General features: G+C 34.6%; 1 protein-coding gene across 1 annotated transcript; it reads right to left on the bottom strand.

Annotated features, from left to right (window-relative positions):
• Window positions 1-3263: 3263 nt before the first annotated feature.
• velo (sentrin-specific protease 6 veloren) lies at window positions 3264-21574 on the bottom strand. Its single transcript, XM_077440230.1, has 24 exons — window positions 21500-21574; window positions 19408-19550; window positions 19153-19323; window positions 18827-18922; window positions 16849-18257; window positions 16599-16729; window positions 16250-16428; window positions 16046-16168; window positions 15713-15951; window positions 15487-15603; window positions 14836-14902; window positions 14652-14762; window positions 14451-14568; window positions 7811-7923; window positions 7531-7732; window positions 6018-6258; window positions 5683-5928; window positions 5369-5595; window positions 5183-5295; window positions 5001-5113; window positions 4828-4924; window positions 4632-4754; window positions 4381-4549; window positions 3264-4313 (listed from the first exon to the last, which is right to left on the bottom strand). Exons 2-24 carry the CDS (start codon window positions 19534-19536, stop codon window positions 3856-3858), a joined length of 4992 nt encoding a protein of 1663 aa, XP_077296356.1. The 5' UTR covers window positions 19537-19550; window positions 21500-21574; the 3' UTR covers window positions 3264-3855.
• Between the last annotated feature and the right edge of the window lie 261 nt (window positions 21575-21835).

The following is a 21835-nucleotide window of genomic DNA, read 5'->3' as shown; positions in this document are numbered from 1 at the left end:
CCATATGCACGAGCCGCCACTTCTTCCAAGTCAAACCAGGACCCCTTCCCCCAATTCTATTTTTATTTGCAAAAATATAACTACCCATTTTCTATAGTTATTTTCCCATTTTAATTTAGAGATTTTAATTCTATTTTTAATGCAACAAATTGATTGAACAAATATGTGTCATTTGTTATAATATTTTTCGTATTGAAATATTCAACAATTTTCCTTATCCCATAGCCATTCTGGTATTTTTCCAACCTCATCCAGAAAAACAGTATATCTTCAATGGTATTGTTCATTGTTTTAAATAACCTGTAAATGTTTCATAAAACTTTGCTACTTCTTTATTAAATTCATCAAATTGTCCCTTCGAAATTTCTTAAAAAGTATGCATAATAGAAACATTTGAAAACTTGGACTTTTGGGCTTTCCGAAAGGTTCATTTGATACACTGGCTACGTCCACACTACCGATATCTACACCCGATATTTATGAAATTTTCCATATCCAGTTCCCATATTGCAATCTGTGGTTGCTATTTAGGAACTGTTTATGGCAAATTTCGTAAATATCGGGTGTAGATATCGGCAGTGTGGACGTAGCCACTAGGACACGAGGCTTAAAACCGGTGACAATCCCGTTTAATCAGGATGCCTGGCAATCCTACATATATATATAGGTATATGCACATCTGAGACAGTGTTTCTCTTCATATTTTTCTTATGTTTAGGTTGAATTGGTGAGTAGCCTGATATTTGAAAAAATCCGTTCCACCAAATGTATACATTTTATTAATTACATATGTGTATTCATAAATAAAAATACAAAAATTAAAAAAAAGTGAATCATTGACATCAGCTCACTACATATGAGTATGTGTGGTTCGGTAATTATTCCGCAAAAACCATCTCGCGCACAACACTAAAATATTGATCACGGAACATCTGGTACCCAAAAACTCCATCAATCGAAACTCCGTCACGCGAAATATTGTACTAATGAGAACTCGAGTGCCAGATGTTCCGTGATCGAGATTTTAGTGATGTGCACGAGATCGCTTTTTGCGGAATAATCCGTTTATCGTATGTGCATATGTACATAGGTGGCACCGTGTAATAATGCTTCAGATATATTCGAGAATTAGCCCAATGTGAAAAAAATTACATTTTTAAAATCACAGTCGAAATTGGACTGGAAAAATGTCGGAGTAGTGTTTCGTTAACGACTCCACAGATTAAGTTTTTTACACTCTTTAGACATTGGCTGAGTCGCAACGAAAGATCGCCATCTGAAATGCGTAAACGATGAACATTCTGCTTTCACATATGCAAACGCATTGCTCCCAAATGCGCATTTTTTGTGTACAAAGTTTTTATCGCGAAGTGAAGCCAACATACAAAGAAAAATATGTACAATATTTGTTATTGTAAGGAAAATAATACAATCGTGGGCCATGATTACTGCAGTCGTTGGTCTCTTGAATTTGAATTGAAATAAAAAATTCTGACAATATGGGATAACTTTTGTTTTTAATGGTGGTTTTATTAACTATCAACTGAAATCGGTATATTACTTTACCATTAATTGATTTGAACGTGTTATTTTAATAGTCATCAATTATCATATAACCTAAGACTTCATTGTTTTCTTTAATTGGTGAGTCTAAACAAAACTTAATGTGGCATGTGCCTGCAAAAGTTTTAATATAGCACACTAGTGGCTTTACCCAGCGTCACTCGGTATTTGTAATATAAACCGCTTAAACATGGCTTATCTAATAGTAAACATTTGACTACATTTATTTGAATAGTTTTATTTTATTTCAATTTATTTGAATAGTTTTATTTTATTTCAATTTATTTGAATAGTTTTATTTTATTTCAATTTATTTGAATAGTTTTATTTTATTTCAATTTATTTGAATAGTTTTATTTTATTTCAATTTATTTGAATACTTTTATTTTATTTCAATTTATTTGAATACTTTTATTTTATTTCAATTTATTTGAATAGTTTTATTTTATTTCAATTTATTTGAATGGTTTTATTTTATTTCAATTTATTTGAATATTCACTTGTTTTTTTTATTAAATTGAACGTCACGAATACTACCAAACAAACAAACATAAATACATACAAAGTCCCTTTCGAAATTACATATATATTAGATAATTTACTTTTAGTTTAAATTTCGAATTATCGAACATTAAATCACATTTATTATTATGGTCGCTATCTTGCTTGTAGAATTATTCAAAATCAACTAATAAAATTTTATAGACAAAGTAGAATTTGAAAGTGAATTATTCATTTGTATAAAGTTTATTTTAATTTCGATGAAATATGAAATTTGTTTCATATAGTCACGTAAAATTATTGAAATTATAATAAATATATTAAAAAAATACACGAGCATAAGCGAATTATTTAAGAGTACTAAATTCAAAGTTTGATCATTTTTTTGTTACTATTCATTGGTGGAGTCGATCGCTATTTGGTAATAATCGCATATTGAATTATGTTTTGGGATGAATTCAACTATGTATGTATTTCGTAATACTTTTCGATTGTATAAAAAAACAATTAATAATAAAAATAATATAGTTTTAGGTGTGCGGTGAGCGGGTTAAAATGAAGTGGTGTGACGGTTTCTATGATGGTGTGCGTATGTGTAATGTGAAACGAAGATATGTAATGGCAATTGGTGTGAAAGAGATGGCTAAGCCGAGTCTCGTATCCGGGCGGGAAATTTAAAAGCGTTTCAAGGTCACCAATACGAATCATTGTTAGGTTATGTGTGTGATTGATTGACATATGCGATTCCGGACTCTATTTCACTTGGTATGGTAATATATTGCTATTCTGTGCTTGAACTTAGTTGAAAATTTTATCAGAAACCCAATTTATTGTTTCTACGATGTGTAATATCACTAGAAAGTACATGTGCGATCATACGAATGTTTACCATTGTTTTGACAGAAATTTCTGTCAAAGTGCCACGTGACATAACCTCACTTTTGAAATAATTGTTAACTTGCGTATTGACAAATGCAATTCCGATGCCGAAAAAATTGTGCAATTGTCCTATTAGCACCGATCCAAATTTGCGCAAATATTATTTAATTATTTATTTTACTTATTCTAATAAAAAATGAAGATTTTTGTTCAAGATTTATATCAATCTTTCGATTTAAGGTTTTGGATACCAGGATTAAACAGGAGCAGATTTTTATATTGGTTTTGCTATATGGAAGTAAAAAATAAAAATACGAGATGAAATTCAAGCAAATGTTTATTATGTAATTTCAGATCAACAAATAAAAATACAAATCATTCAATTATTACATATGCAGGAACATCAGAAAGCATAATATCAAAACTTAGTATTAGTGTAAGTTCATTTACTCGTTGTTATTATGCTTTTAAACCACAGTTATTAGGGACATTCGCACTGATGCAGTGCGGTGAATCTAACATTTATCTGTAGCCTAATCGATTTTATTTTTTCCAGAAAAAATACAAAATAAATCATTTTCCATGTGCATTCAAGTCAAAGCGTATCATTGCACAAATTTTAACATTTAATCTCCGCAAGTGTTGATTTGATTGATCACATTTGCAGTTTGTATGGATAAAATATGGAAGAATAACTTGTCCAAGTTTCAGATACGCATATATGTACATAAAGGACCAATCGATTAAATGAAAAACTGTATACATGATTATCATTTAATCAATATAAAACATTAAATAAGGGATGATTTGCCGTAACAAAAAGTCTATAATATATTATATATATATACATAAGAATATTCTACTAAAGTCAATATACATTAATAGCAGTTCATACACAACAACAATAACTAATCAATTGAATTTGGCTATTTTAATTTTTTTGCTATTGTCATTATTTTCAACATTTCGAATACGTTTATTTTTGAGGAACGAAGAGTCTATATCACTGCCATTATCGGTGCTTATGGAACCATCGCTTGTGGATGAAACGTTTACATTAAAATTATCACTTTGTTTTTTATCGTTGTTTAGTTTACTTAAAAATGTTTCTGGTAAATGCACCAACTTTTCACTAAATTTAATCGGTATAGATACACTCTGTCCACCCTCGTTTGAAAATCTCGCAGATTTTCTCACTGCACTATTGATATTATCACCGGATTTTACCAAATGATTGATAATCAGGGTAGTGACAGGTCGCGGCGAGACAGTTGTTTCTCTTGATGATGTGGTATCTCGCTCAATTGTAGAATCACCGGATTGTGCCTCATTATCTCCATTTTCTAGCTCACTATTCTCAATTCTCTTGCCTGAAAGTAAAACCGTTTTATTACTATACGTTATTTATTATTTGAATGAAAATAAAATTGCACCAACCATTCAGAGTAGGAAATGTTATATCTGGCAGTGATTGAAGGTCAGTATTATAATTAGTCATCAATTTCTTCAACAATGCAGATATTTCTTCTCGTTTTCGAGTCACAACGATTTCTTCGAACCAATTGGTTAGTTGTTTAATTGGAAGATGGTAGTCAGTTACAGGATGCTGAAATAGATATGTCGAAACATTAATAAAACGTTTCAACTATGCGTACATATATTCTTGATACATAGTATACATAACTTACTTTAAAGAAATGTTCTACATATTGTAGTAGGTATAAACCACAGTCAGTAAAATTATTTTGTTGCGGTATTTTAGGACAAGAACCTTTGATATTATTTTTATTAAATATTTTAGCTGTTGAAACCTAGAAGAAAATTTGTTTTAATTGACGAATTTCAAGGAGAAAAACTGTGCATACACATAAATTCAATTGTTACCTTAGCATGATGTTCACATGTTAAATAGTCTCTGAGCGTAGCTACCACTCTTGACCTCGATGTTCCAGCCAACGAGTCAAAAATTAAAATACAAGGTCTGCAACAAAAATAATTTAAAAAAATGTTTCAAAATTAAAAAGTAGTTCAAATCGAAATAAGTCAAATATAATTACTGTTTTATAGGTTCTTCTTTATTATCAGGTAATACATCATTAGACTTGGTGGGTGTTGATTTTGGTTCATCCTCATTTTCAGAATCAGAGCAGAGCATATCGAGATCGCTTTCCTGTAAAGTTAGCACATATTAGATTTGTAATCAGTGGAAATGACAGATGTAAATTAAATTACGAATTACTTCAGCTTCCGCTTCATCTCTTTCACTTAAATTATCTCCCTCACTGTTAAGAGATAACTGATCTTGTTTCATAGGAGTAATAGTTGTGCTGCCAATATGGACAACTTTCTTATCTAAAAGGATAATTAATAAAATGTTAATTCAATTGAAAGTGAAATAAATATATTGACACGATAAAAAATTTACCTTTTTTTTTCAATTCTTGTAATGTGACAAGTTTGTCGTTCACCAATGAACGACAACCATCAAGACCAGGAAAACAAATAATCGCGAGGAACCAGTGACAATTTTCGTTTATTGGAACAACGACATAGTCCTTTTCAAATATATTGACATTCTTTGTCCAAGATTTAACTCTACTATGACGTTTCTGAGCCGGAGTTAAAGATGAATCCCATTCATGGGGATTTGATCTATAAACAAAATACAAAACACAAGTAGATTCGCGGGTAAGAATTTATAAAATAGTACATGGTCAAACAAAAAAAGAAATCAAATACCTGTTAGGTTTGTTTGGTTTTGTCGTAAGCCTTTTATAAAAGAACGTACTGAAAACATGAGTTTTCTCACGTTGTTGAGGAGATAGAATATCATGACATAGATACTTCAGGTAAAAATCTATTATTACATCATTAAGAAATTGATCTTGTGCCAGACACATATAGTCTTCGGTATTAATAGAAATTCCACCCTTCCCAGGAGGGTAAATTAATATTTGTCTAATTTCTGATGAATTAATATTGGGACTGAAAAATAAAATGAAATGAGATGAGTAATTTGAAAAACGCAAATAGTAAATTTTTCAATGAACATAATAGGTAAAACAAAAACCAACCCTTTCCCTGCTAAAGCAGCAAGTTGTGAACTATTTGCTCTAGTAATCATTTTGGCAGTTTGGTGAACTTCTTTAGGACAAGTTTTGACAAGGATTTCGTTGGCTTCTTTATTGCTCAATTCTTCGAGTGCAGACCCAAATATGGACTTCAAATTAGCTCGAGCATCATCACTAATACCGTCAGGTAAAAGAGTAATTCTTCTATGAATATCTTCATCGGCAGTTGGATTATAGTAGGGACCTTAAAATCATATGAAAACCTCGTAAAAATTTAGAAACAAATCAACAATACTTGAAACTAAATAAATCTATTGCCACTTAGTATAGGTATATATAGAGACGTATAAATAAAAATGCGGAATTTCAGATCGATTTGATGAAGTGAATCAACTAGGGTTGCCACCTCAGACCCAGGCCTTACCCGGAGACTGACATTTTTTTATTATTATTTATTTATATTTTATTCATATGAATTAATATTATATAAAAATTTTCCAAATATATTTCTTATTTGACATCAAAGCCTTAACTAAATCGACATTTTCTGTGTTTTTAGAAATCCATGAAATTCTCGATAACTCATCGAAATTGAGTTTTATGCATAAATCTGATTTCATCAACTCAACTCGCATCCTATTAAGGTTGTCTGTCTATGTATTTCCCATAATGGAAAAATCCTTTCCACATATGGATTACTTACGGGTATCAACGGAATGGTACCCACAAGTTTTGGTAATTCGGTGAAAATATTAAGATGGAATTATTTTTATCGGCAGGCAAATGGAGTGATTTGATGGAAGAGACGAAATTTTTAAGAAGGCAGATATCATCATACAATTTATTGGCATCTAATTTTACATATTTTGCAGCATCTAAAATATTTTGGTATGTCATATTTTCGTTCTCGAGATTAATTACTGAAAAAAATTTGAATATGCTGTTTCTAAAATCATAAAATTAGACCAAGTAATCAATAGCCTTTATGTATACCCCCTTCGCTTCAGTAACAAATTTTTGCATACGAGATATCGCCAGATATTTCGTACCTGAGATATGCGCCAAACACCTCTTTAGTCCTTTATACGCGTTGCATACAAGTTATGAATATCTAATATTTATTTTTATTAATTACTAGTGTTTTTACCCGACTTCGCTTGGTATTTGTAAATTAAACAGCTTAAACATGGTCAATCTAATAATAAAGATTTGATTAAATTTATTTGAATAGTTTTATTTAATTTATTTTTATTTAAATATTCATGTTTTTTTATTATTAAATTAAGCATCACGGATACTACGAAACAGAAAAAAACATACATACATACATAGTCTCTTACAAAATTATATATTAGATTATAATTTTGTGAGGGATTTACTATACATACAAAACCGTAGGGGTGGCAACCCTAGACTCGACTGAAAAATAGACTAAACTGCATCTCACATGCCAAACTAAATAAAAGCTTTTAATAACAACTGAACGAATAAAATAATAATAAAAAAAAAAACTCACCATTAGTATCCGTCATGCACAGACGTCTTCGAATATGTTTTCCACATATTTGATTTGCATACAGAAATAGTACAGATAATCCTTTAGCAGAGTGCATAAGCACTTTCACAATTTCCTTTGAAAATAATTCAATCGGAACATTGGAGGACGCATCGTTCACCAACGGTGCAACTATACGTATTCCATTTGGAGAAATCAGCACCTATAATAACGAAATTTATTAGAACACATTTACGCTGCACAGTACATACATATAGATGGCGATAGTCGAAAATATTACCTTTTCTTTCGGACTATAGTTGTGGGAACCAATTCGAATGGTGCGACAATTGAGCACAGCAAATAGACCAGAATTGGAACCCTCAGAGTTCTTCGAATCCTCGCGTTCAGCATCTATAACAATGGTTCACACATTTAAATTTGATCAACTGAAGGCAAGGAAGCGTTAATAATCTACTGCACGATGGTGTGCTCGTCGACGTTTGATTATTAAGGATATAATTACGTGAGCTAATTGTCAGCACACTCCACGGGAAACGGAAGGTTATATATATATATATATAAAAAGATTACTCTAGTCAATTTTTTGCGCTAACATTATTTATATACATAAAAAATAAAGGTAAAAGTATGTTATTTTGAAATGTATGCGTGTGGAAAATTATATCACTCGGATTCGCCTCCACTCTTCCCAGTGATTATTTGTTGATTTTTGTATTGCGGTCTTCAGTTATTCCCGTGTGCATGGCTTTCCTTCCCCACAAATAAAAATCACACACGACAAGGCCAGGTGAACGGGCAGGTTTGGGTACATTAACAAAACGCGAAATTAGCCGATTATGGAACAACGGGGAGAAGCCTCGTCTTGTTGGAACCGTACATATTTCCCGTTGATTTATCGTCTTCGAAGTTCCGGTTCAAGAAAATTGTTCCCCACGTTTACGTATCAAACAGAATGAACAGTTATTGCGTTTCCATTTTCTTCGAATATGGGCCGAAAATTCCAACAGCCAAGAGGGAGTTTTCAATACGTGGCGATCAAGTCATACACGCGTTCATAGTTATTTCACTATGTAGTCGATATAAAGCGCCACTTCTAGAGCGGCATGACCATTTTTAGGTTATAAGTCCCATCGAGCACATAACCGCAGGTCACAACCGAGCCTCGTCTAATATACTGGTCTGGTGGCAAATGAAACGTCAGATTGAAAAACTAGTTGTTTATGACACGATGTTAAGTAGGACGGACGTATGTACACAAAGCTAGGGATGGAAACGTCAGCGGCGGACGCGTCGAATAAACCAAGAAGAAACAATACGAGTACGAGTATGAGTATGTGTATGTGCAAAGCTAACGAATACGTTTTGGGTTCATGGTGAGGTGAGGTGAGGTGAGGCGAGGCGAGGCGAGGCGAGGCGAGGCGGGTCTCGAGTCTCCAGCGTGCGAGAGCGCAGGAGCAGATCAGGAAAACGAACTGATCAACTGATCAACTGATCAAGTGGTCAAGTGGTCAAGCGCTGAACTGGCGAATTGCCGGTTGCGAATCGCAGCGCACGTGCGTCGCGCAGAAACACCCGGCGCGGCCCGGCACTCGTCCAAACACGCTCGATTGCGGCCATCACTCCACTCCATCAAAACTCGTGGTTGCGTTGTCGTTGTCGTCATCAGCGGGCCAATTTACTATGGCTCTATGAGATCGGGTAATAATGGATGTATAATCAGTGGCGTGGATAGAAATTTTGGGCTTTCATGCTAAATTTATCCAAGCCCCCCCCCCCCCCCCTCCTCTTAACCTGATTTATGAAGTACGAGATGAAAGAACTTAATTCTTTTTTTAAAAAATCTTTCGTTTTTGTTGGCCGCTCGCGTGAACGGAGTGATATCAGAGAAATGTTATAATAATACAAGTGGCTTTAGGCGTTATATTATTGTAAAGTGACGATTGTCCACAGACGGGTGACCGTAAAAAAGTCGAAAATGTTCGTTTACCATGTATACATATGAAAAAACGGTCAGTATATATGTATATCAGTGGCGTGCGGTAAAATTCTCCCTCCCCCCCGTCGTACTTCCTCACTTAATTTGCGCGAGCAGGACACAACAGGAACAAGCTTTTCGTCCCGTATTAATGTGCGCGCGCAGAATACGGGAGGAAAAGCCTGTTCCTCTTGGTCCTGTTGTACCCTGCTCGCGCAAATTAAGTGAGTATGTACCGTTTACCATGCACCCTTTTTTTTTGTTAATCTTTCGACTGAAGATCTTCCGAATTTCGATTTTTGCCTTCCGATATTTGCTTTTTCGACCTTTTCACTTTCGGTGCCGTGAGGTAGACCCTCCACAGACATGCCTAAATAATTTTAGCATCAGTCGTATTTGATGCTTGGTGGTCGACGTATGTCCGATAAAAACTTCTCTGGGCAAGGGCAATTGGCAAGCGCATCGTTAAAAATTGCACAATGCATTCAAAAACACAATAAACATGGGATACATTTTTATAAGTAAATTGATCATTTAAGTAACATATTATTCAATTAACAGCGTATATGCAAGTTTTCATGAAAGCCTCGGCATTCGGCAATAGCATACGCGTACAATATTGCGTAGTTATGGTAACGGTACGCGTGTTATTGAAACAATAAATGTATTCAAAAGGGCGCTTCTATTATTATAACATTTCTCTGAGTGATATGCGGCATCTATCATATGCCGCGTCTCTTTCCACAATATACGATTCCAAGGGGAGAAAGAGAGATGGAGCATATTAACGACATTGTTATATACGATATTTGTCTTATTTAACTGCGCGCATGTTTAACCCTTCGAGTGCTGACTTTTTTTTCTATTGAACGCCCACTACGCTGAAAATTTCGCTAACATTTTCAACTAGAATTATTTAGAAATCTAATAGAAAACAGGTATAAAAATTGTAGCTAATCCAAACAAACCCTAGATCACTATTTTTCCAAAACTAATTCCATCTTCTTTTTTTTTTGTTAAAATGTAATGCTCACAATCTAATTGCCAAGCCACAATTTAAAATACTCAGCAGTTAAGGATTTCCATTGAGAAATTCTGCTATGGTTATAACTTCAGAAATTCCGGTGTAAACCAGTCTTTATAAACATTGACACAGATTACACGACCCATGTTCAATGTATTTTTTTTTCAATGCTGCTTGGAAAGGCTTAGCGGGTAGTATTCTTGTTTATTTTTTACATACTCAAAAAAAAACGCCTATCGGCGTATTTCAGGCTCATGGCCTTGTTGGCAAAACGCCGATCAGTGTTGGTCAGCTTTCAAAGGGTTAAGTATACAAAATAAATATTGTCTACACGTATGTGAGGGTTCGGTGATTACACTGAGCAACAAAAAAAAAATACCAGAACGGAGACTAGCCAATCTTTACTAAGTTTGACCCACTGAATTCGAATATGATATTGATTTTTGTTGGTGGGTGATCGTTTACGAGATATGAGCGTTTAAAAAAATCCGCGATTTTTACAGTTTTTTGGCTTTTGCGGTCTTTAACTCAAAATTTAGGATTGTTACGCTCAAAGTGAGTATTGGAATCAATAGTCAGATATTTTTCCTATTAATTGTTATATTTCATTGCTTTAAAATACTTCTAATTAATTGTCCAGCGAATTTTAAAAGTCAAAAATATATTTTTTTTCCGTGCTATTTTTCATTTATTTGGCAAATTTTTTATTTCACGACGTTTATAAGGATTGGTTTTCTATCTCAATATTTTTTTTTTATCTAAACGTACTAACTAAAGCGGTAATTGCAATTTAAATGCTTTCGTTGTATATATGGTTGTATCGCGTAATATGTTAGGGCAAGCGAGATGGCATATAATCCACCTCACAGAGTACAGCGGTCGGACTACATGCCATCTCGCTTGCCCTAACATATTACATATAGTACTTTCGAGAATTCGAGTGCCTGATACTCGCGATCGCAATTTGCGCAATAATCCGTTTACCGTGAGAGAGACAAAGGGCTTGCATTCAAACGATCAGTATTTTATACTAAATTGTCAGTATGTATTTATAAACAAGCAGTATTCAAGTGATCGATTTAATCAGTATACTAATTAAATATCAATGTAAAATATAAATAATCAGCATAAAATATAGTCAGTATTATAATTCCAAAGCAAAGAAATATAAACAATCAGTATTTCGATGACAAAATGTCAGTGAATTTGTAATTCGAATTACAACGTAAGAATTCGAATAACGTACTACCAAACCTAACAACTTAACCTTAAATAAATAAAACCAACCCTAACCTTAAATAGTATTGACCGCTTACGCGCGTACTAGTCGGACTACTTGCCATCTCGCTTGCACCAACGCTTCTGCGTCACTAATTTGTTCGCACACTGCCACCAACGAAAACTATTCTAACACAATTACCACTCGAATTAGTACGTTTAGATAAAAAAAAAATATATTGAGATAGAAAATTAATACTTTTAAACGTGGTGAAATAAAAAAAAAACTGGCCAAATAAACGCAAAATAGCACGGAGAAAAAATCCGTAAAAAAAAATATATTTTTGACTTTTAAAATTCGCTAGACATTATAAGTATTTTAAAACAATAAAAAATCACAATCAATAGAAAAAACATCTGACTATTGATTCCAATACTCACTTTGAGCACAGCAATACTAGATTTTGAGTTAAAGACCGCAAAAGCCAAAAAAAACTGTAAAAATTGGGCATTTTCTTAAACGCTCATATCTCGTAAACGATCGCGAACCAAGAAAAATCATTATCATATTCGAATTCAGTGGGTCAAACTTAGTAAACTTAGTAACTCTAAAACGTGATTTTTTGTTGCTCAGTGTAATCGGTTGATTTGTTGTGATTATAACTAGTTTGTCTCGAGCTCTCTTGGTGACTTGTATACATTTTTTATTGATCTATTGTGTGGCAGCCCTAGTGCAGCGTTTTTTTTGTTGGATCGATTGTTTTACAGTGTTAAATTTACATACGCATGAATGCAATTTAGAGTTAATATATATTTTTTTTTGTATTAAGACTTCTGTTATGCTCGGATTCATTAATATGTCCCATTGGCTATAAAAATCCATCCGAGTGACTTCTTCCTTCATATTGTATGATGCCATCATGGTCGATGACTATTGTTTTCATCAAGTAAAAAATGTGTTATGATGTCCACTGCACTAGCTATTAACTCGTCCGACATCTCGTCAGCTTGATCTTAGAACAAAACACTGGGGAAATGAAAGCTCACACCGTCAGTACTTGATTATCGTGATAAGTGTAATAGTTACACTAGTAACCATATTGAGAAATATTGATGGTTTGATGTAATAAAAAGAGATAGAAGTAAATGCGTCAATATTATTGATGGAGAAAAATGTCTATGTCAGAAGTGTGTAAAGCATAGATAAAAGGACTAAAAGAATATGTAGACCCACATACATACATACATACATATATGAGAGTAGGAAAGAAACATTGCTGCGTATTTTTGTATAGCAAGCGATATCATCGGTAATATGGCAGCAATACTAGGCAACATATGGCCATACCAGCAATATGCCAGGCAGCATGACTGTATTGCCAAACTACATGACCATATTGCCGCCAATAAAATTTCTGACATTTTTAACTCAACCCAAATTTTTGGATATAATTCTTGTAATTTATGCTATTTTATAAAATTTAATACAATGAGTGGATTAATTTTACCTTGAACTTTATTTGAAAGAAAGGCTTTTAAATTGATAAGTTTATTGCTAATAATATCAGATTTTGAATTCGCGGTGAGATTAATTTGAATATCGGCTCTTTCCAGTAGATTGTTTACAAAACACAAAAAACCCCACATCTTTGAATATTCATATGACGTCTAAAATAAATTGAGAATTTTCTATCAAATAAAAATTTAAATAATAAATTCAACGTATACATAGTTTGGATTTGTTTTCAATCTAAGATAATTTTTTTAGGGACATAATTGCACGTAATCAGTAAGAATCTTCCAGCGATATATTGAAGATGAAAATAGTGTAAACAATCTTTGGATAATATCGAAAAAGTTTGCGATGTTACAGAAGATTTCATTTCAGCGTCATATAGCACAAGACTTAAATTGTGACTGCCACAGGGAAACGTTAATTATAATAAAAAAGGGAATGCGCCTTCACCTAATGAATATAATTTGCCGAGTACAAATGTTTGAGTTTAGAAAGCAGAGGCACCTTTGGCGCTCTAATCTAAAATTTTGTAGAGCCTTTGGCGCTCTAATTTTAAATTTTATAGCCCCTTCGGCGCATCGAGCGGCGCTCTAAATTATTTGGTGCCCTCGGGCGCCGCTCGACCCAGGCCCCCCCCTAAAGCCGGCACTGGTATTGGGGAGTCACTGGTTACAAACATGAGCCCTTCATGTTTATTAGCACATAATTCAATATTTACATACATTATTAACTCATTATTAGAGGTAGGATAGTCACAGTGCTATCCATTGTTCCATTGTTGTAAATCCTTTGTAAAAAAGGTTTGATAAACTTTTAACAATGCATTTACAACCTTTGAACAATACGCGGCACCTTCTGGGTCCGGTGACTACTCATTATGGACTGAAATTAATTTTTTTTTCGAAAACTCGATTTTATGTCAGTTAAGAAAAATTAATTATCTATCAATTAAAAAAAAAAACAGTTTTCATAAACTCAAAATTTTATGAAAAGCAATTTTTAAACACAGCTTGCCAGACGTAATTTGTAATCTCATAATTAAATTCATCAGAAATACGAGCTATCAAGATTGTCAATATGAACAACAAATGTGCTCGTTAAAATACTAACCATAAACATGATATTCTTCCGTAAAATATAATAAACTCAACTAATCTAAATTAAATTATGAAAAAAAAGTTTACCGGAGACATCATATGCACTGCCAGCAGCATTTTCTATATCTCGATTTGTAGGTTCTTTTAAAGTGGCAGACAATGTTAAAGTCTCTTGACTTGAAATTCCACTAAAATCCCCAGGACCCTTAAAATAGATATTGATTTGTATTAAACATAAAATTCGAACGTATTGAAACACCATTAATGCTTGATTATCATTTGTATTACTGGTGTTTGTGAAGAACTATTAGAATCTTCTTCATCAGAGCTTAATGTTAAAATAACAGGTTCGGGATCTGGTTGTTTGGATCTAGATTTTCGAGCTCTACTTTTTTTATCCTGAAAAAAAAAAATGTTATTAATATTCAAATACAACAAAAAGGTGTTGAATTTCAGGAACAGAATTACTCACATTTAATATTTTAGTTACTTTCAATGAAGGTTTGAGGAGATTTAATTTCATAGTTTCGATTGCGACACTGAAACACCACACAAACATGATCATAAAATAAAAATTCTAAATTTTACATGTATTAGGGGTACCGGGAAGAAATCCATTTCTTTTTGCAGATCAACTTAAAAATTCAGTTTTTCATTTTTTTTTTGCACATTTTAGTCCAAAATATAATCTCCTCTAATTTTCACGACTCTTTACCATCTTTCTGTCGATATTTCAATCCTTTTCTTGAAAAATCTTGCCAGTTTTGAATAAATAAAAGTTAATATTTCGTTTACCACATCACTCACACTGTTGAATTTTTTTCTTCTAAATGTGGCCTCCATTAGACTTTTACCTAAATAGGTAATAGTCAAAAGGAGCGAGGTTTGGTAAATACACAGAGTGCTTTAAAACCATATTATGGTTTGAGGTATAAAAAAGATAGCGTTTTTCCCTGAAAAATATCACGGGTTCCATCGCTCTTCTTTTTCATGCCCATTGACAAAACCCATTGTGTTTGTTTTTCCGATCCTTTTAAATGTTCTGTGGTTATGAAAAACATAGATACAAGTAATAATGGATTTCTTTCCGGTACTCCTAATATTTATTTAAAAATTGAATTACCTATTGGTACTATCTTTAATGGGCGTTAACGTATGCTTATCTTCTTTCTTGTCCGGTTTCTTATTATTGGTAGCGATTGGAATAGCTTTTGGTTCTTCAGTGAATTTTCGCTTACATCTACAAAACATCATGTGAATTAAAACCAAGAAAATTTGTATGTAGTAAACGCTGGAGCTGTGGAAATATTTCCAAATGTAAATTTATCTAATGTTTCATTACTAAGCACCTTTGACATTTGGCAAAATCAAGACCCGTATAGCCACACAATTTACACACAGCTAACATTCCTTCTTTATAGCGAGGCTGTGGAGATACTGCAGCCTGTGGAGGGGCAGGTGGGGGTGGAGGAGCTGGGGAAGGAGCAAGCTTCTCTGGTGATGTTTCTGTAGAATTCATAGAGCTGTTTCCTGGTGAGCTTGTGGTGTCATTAGTACCACTAGGTCCCCCACACGACTCAATAATTAACTAAAATAATGTCACAAAATGCATGAAGTACATATATTATGATCGAAAATACGTAATTTATGTACATATATGATTTTTATTCAGTAAAACCTACCGGATGATTTTCTAACATCTCCTCCATTTTTGAGGGAGCATCAATGGATACAAAATAATCGATATCGGGACCCATATCCGATATGAACTGAATATGAGAATCAGCCGAGAAAGGAACGTTTACCTAAGAGGGGGGAGGAGGGGGAGAATCAGTTTTGTTCTTTTGCAGAGAGAACTATGCATGTAAATACATAAATAATGTTACCTGCTCAAGTAACTCTTGTACAGTGCAACTGTCTTTGGGTAGCGTAAATGTAATCAAACGCTGTTCACCCGATTTCAACAAAATTAGCATACGTGCACTTTGAGGTTCATGATTTTCAGCAGCATTTAATGTGATGTTTATTCCATCTTGTTGAGGCTGCTGTTGTTCAATGGTGCAAACTGTAATAAGTCATTAACAACTATTATTTTTTAAGATTTATTTCAGGTAGAAGATCATCACATTTAGACTATACTCATTAACTACAAGGACCATCATGCAGCAGAAGAGTTTATTACAATTAAAATTTGCACATTGCTTTCCTACGTTTTTACAAATGTGATGTACTCACTTTGCTGAGGTCGATTAGGTGAAACCACTTGAACAGGTACAGGAGGAGTATTGTGAATATCCTGTTTCCTAGCTATAACCTGTTGGCGATTTCCTATATTTGCACGAGCACCACCCCTGTTAATGCCACCTCTGAAATTTTCAACAGGTAAAAATAAATAAAAAATTCACGAGAAAACAAATATATGAAATTGCAGAATATTTAAAGACAACTTCGTAAAAAAAAGACAACAAAATATAAGAATATGAACCTATTGGCAGGTGAGGGTTGTTGAGGGTTTTTATTTTGTTGTAGCCTCTTAAATTCACTTAAAGTAACTTTTTGTCCATTAGTAAGAGTCACTATTTTCAAGTCATCGTCACACATTTCTTGATTTGCTCCGTCGTAAGCATTGTTCGGTTGAACTTGTTCGTAAACAATTTGAGGAGATTGTTCATAAACAATTTTTTGATGTCCTTGTTGTTCAACAAACATTTCACCACCGCTGTAAACATTGTTATGTGCAACTTGTGGATGTACATTGATTTGTTGTTGCCGAAATATTGGATTATTATTGAATTGCTGAGGTTGTTGAATCTGTGGCGATGGAGATGGATGTGAAATTTGCTGTTGTTGTGGTTGATTAAATATATGATGCTGAGGTTGGACTTGAATTAAGTGGGGTGGTTGATTGGACCCTTGGGCGTTGATATGAATCATTGAGCCTTGTGGGACACCCTGTTGTCGAATAATATGTGATGGGATTCCAGAACTGTTTTGCGATTGTATTTGTTGAATGGTAAAATGATCTTGAGTTCCAAGTTCGGTTTGTTGATTTGACGAAGGGTTTTTTTGCAAAACAGCAGCAGTTATACTTTCCTCTAAATCATCCAAATCACTTGGATTACTCATTGTTGAATTTAGGATAATTTTTTTGGTAACCGTTTGTGGTTGTTGCACTGGGAATCTGTTAGTTTGAGTTACAGTTCTGTTTGGTATTTGTGCACGAGGAGCCGGTGCTCTAATTCTTATACTGGTGGATGAATCAGGCGACGGTGTTTGAAGATTCAACAGCGTGGGCTTTGCTGGACGAGGATTGTTCCTCATTTGACTGGTTCCACGTTGAGCATTAGCAGCTCGATTTGCATTGTTTCTAGGTGGACGAGGTTTAACAACAGCAACAGGTTGCACAGATAGTCTTGGTGTCACCACATTAGAAGATAAATGATGATTGAGAATGTGTGTTTGTGGATGTTGAATGGGAGATGGTTGTTGGGTATTAGTGGGTTGAATGGGTGAAGGTCTTCTTGCGATTTGTGGCTGATGTGACGATTGCTGTTGTTGCGGTGATTGTAATAAAGGTTGTTGTTGTTGCTGCAGTTGCTGCTGTTGTTGAAGTTGTTGTTGCTGCTGCTGCTGTTGCTGCTGCAACTGTTGATGCTGTTGTTGAATTTGTTGTTGTTGCTGCTGCTGCTGTTGAAGTTGTTGTTGTATTTGTTGTTGATGCTGTAATTGTTGTTGTTGAATTTGATGCTGTTGAATTTGAGTATTCGGATGTCTATGTTCAACATAATGGAGCGTTGGTTGGTGTTGCATCAAATTAGGTGGCAGAGTATGAAGCTGCAGCAGTGAATGTGATGGATGAGTTATCGTTTGCTGAGGTGGTACCATTTGCTGATGCTGAAACACAAATTAAACGTAAGTAACTGAAATACCGTAACACTGTATTTAATATACATATGAGCCGTTATATTTGAAAGTGGCGGAAGTCCAATTTTCAATTTCAAAAACACTATTTCTGTTTGACTTAATTTACAAATTGCTATCACTTCTTTTAATTCGATATTTCCAGAATGCCGGAAAAGCAGAATAAACCAGTATTTTTAAACATTGCTAATCGCAAAAAATTATATTTAATGTTTTGCGTGGACTTATGCCACTTTCAAATATAACAGCTCATATGTAGATTCCTCAATCTACATATTATAATTGAGAGTTAACGACCAGTTTCAAAGCAAACATTTGTGTGTTTTCGTTATATATTTCACGAAAGACTTGAAAAATTAAGAATGCTCTTGTATGAACTAGTATATCTTTGGCTGGAATGACTACACTACATATTGAAACTCCCACAGAATACTTGGGATTTTTCAATACACTTCCAAAGCCTTAGCATATATGTACATATACACTTAAAATTATTTTTTCACTTATAACATATGGGTTATTTAAATTTATAGCAAACATACATGTTGCTGAAGTTGATGCGACTGATGCGTTATAAGGGAAGGATCAATAATCTGTTGACCCTGTTGCAGCACCACTTGCTCACCCGTGAAGTATACCTATACACAAAAAAAATACCAACGTTCACCACTCATCATTCTTAACTTATTGAAAGTAATAAAAGTTCACATTTTCAACATCAGCACACGATAAATTAAGAAATAGGCTTGTAAAAAAGGAAGATTTAAGAATTCATACAAGTTTCAGTAAATTTTAGATCGAGACATGAAAATTGTGAGCTTGTAGAATTAATTATTGTAAACGAAGACAACAGATCAGTGAGGTATACCTGCTGGTGAGTGGTTTGCGGTTGGGCTGGAGGCCCCGCAGGCGGCGGAGGAATAGCAGGAACTTCATGTTGTGCAATGTACTGAGTCGGAGCGACTGCATACGTCCCAGGTTCACCATCTTGCACACCGTCGATGATAATACTGTGAGTCTGATCTCCGGATAAAATCACCTACAAAAATAAAAAATCGTCAGAATATACAAACACACGAATGTGTGAATTTTACAGTTTCATATGAACATAGGTAACATTTACCTGTGGCCGACCATATGTCTGATCATCTGAATTGATTATGAACGTATTAGAACCTTCTGCACAGATTCTTTGAAAGTCTTCCAATGACATAGGCTGTGATTGACTATATATTTGGAAATACTGGGCCATGACAATCTACAAATCTAGAAATAAAATAATCATTTTTATTATTGCTGTATTAAATTTTTTCATCCGAGTGTTCGATTGCTAGTTTATATTTGTTTATATCTACACTATTGGCCTGTGTGCACATAATTGTGCACTCCATTTGATTAAAATTAATTCAATTTTAAATATTATTATTATATGCCGTGTACATGGCGAACACATTGTCACACAATTTAAAAAAATGTAATATTGACTATTTTAATACTATTATTATTATCAGACTTTGGCTTGGTGTTCGTTAAATAACAATAGATCTCTCCATTACCGTATAAAGCAAGAGAGCAAAAACATGGTTGACAATAAATAGTAAACCATTTTTTGTGCATAAAGCATTGTCTGAACGCTGTCTTTTAATTATTATAAATTGTTGCATTAATATATATATATATATATATATATATATATATATATATATATATATATATATATATATATATATATATATATATATATATATATATATATATATATATATATATATATATATATATATATATATATATATATATATATATATATATATATATATATATATATATATATATATATTATTTATATTCATATACGTACATAAATAAATCAATGAATTCAATTAAAAATACTATAATAGGTGTAAAATGATATTATTAAAAATTCGATTTAGATATTAATATGAAAGTTGCAAGTAAATTTTTGTGAAGTTTTTAATATTTTAGTGTACATATTTTTTAAATTGTGTTCTTAATACCCATTATTTAATGTAAAACGCCCTTCTTCCAAATACTGTATATTATCTTAGGGCATTCTATGGTTAATTGTTTTGAAAGGATTGAAGTATTTTCATCTGCCGGAGTGACACTGGGCACTGGCGATTTTTAATAAAAATAAAATTCTTTTACTTTTATTTATAAATAAACCAAAAGGTTGTTTGAGTGGAAATCAAGATCTCTCAAAATTGTAGGTTTTATTTTTTTATCGAATTTATCTCGAATTTTTGCTTTTAATTTGTGTTAGTGGTAGGAGTCGAATCTGAATTTTGCAATATACATGATGAGTTCAATTCCGTTAATGTGTAGGATTAAATCGTTGTCACTAAGTTGAGGTTTACGGACCGATGCATTTTTTTTCCAATTTCGATTCGAAATTTATTCAAATAAGATCAATACGATCTTAGATAAAAAAAATCATAAAATTTTCGTCCGACAGTTGAAAGTTTGAAGGCTTCAAAATTTCGACTGATTAAAAAAAACTAACATGTAGGTAAATTGAACTGGAGTAAATTGGTTATCAACAGTGTGGATGGTCAGCAAGGTTAAGGACCTCACTCCGTACACGCGAGCCTATAATTAGTATTGGAGGGACAATTGGATGATCATGGGATGACATGGACCGTTGGGGAGTCGCAGGGCGGGCGAGGGGGAGGGGGGAGGGGGGGAGAGTGATGAGTGACAGGCGGGAAGAGGGGGTGGGGGTGGGGGTGGAAGTGGAAAGGGGGCGTGGAGCGGAGACACGTACGTGAGGCTTCGGGCGGCGGGCGGCGGGCGGCGGGCGGCGGGCGGCGGGGCGCGGGGCGGCGGCTAGCGGTGGCGCAGCGGTGGGGGCGAAGGCGGGGGTGCGGGGGGGCGCATCGCGGGGTGCGGCCGGGAGGGGCGCGGCGCGGCGGAGGGGGGCGGGGGGACGAGCTGAGAAACGAGCAGAGTGCGCGACCCCTCGCGGCACGGCGAACGGCGAACGGCGAACGACGAACGACGAACGGCAAATCGGCGAAACGACGGAACGAGCGAGCCGAGCGAGCAGCGCCCCTGGCGGCGAGACGCGCGCGCCACTTCCGAGCGGCCCCCGAGTCCCCGCAGACATGGCGGCCGGCGTCAACTCGCGGCCGCGGTCCGGCTGCGGGCCTTTGCTGACCCCTTCGCGGCCCTCTACTCTCTACCCTCCCACTTACCACTCACTTTCGTTGGGGCCGCGGCCGACGCTTTCACTACACCTACACTACACCTCACCCACCCACACCCAATGCATCCAATAATGCGCCGCTAAAATTCTATTATCCGGCTCGCACTTTGGCAAACATACTTATTATTTTTCATATTTTAATTTATATTTTCAATATCTAATATATAATTTCGAAAGAGACTTTGTATGTAAAGGCGTTCTTCCACCGAGTGCGTTGATGAACACGTATCGTAGCGGGCTTAGTATAGTTCGCTGTCAGTTCACTGCTTACGAGGATGTTGTCACAAAGGGCAAGAAGGGCAATAGCTTCATATCTGTTCCTCAT

Source organism: Arctopsyche grandis, chromosome 1 (assembly GCF_051622035.1).
Source record: "Arctopsyche grandis isolate Sample6627 chromosome 1, ASM5162203v2, whole genome shotgun sequence".
NCBI lineage: Eukaryota > Metazoa > Arthropoda > Insecta > Trichoptera > Hydropsychidae > Arctopsyche > Arctopsyche grandis.
This window is presented reverse-complemented; position numbering and strand designations above follow the sequence as displayed.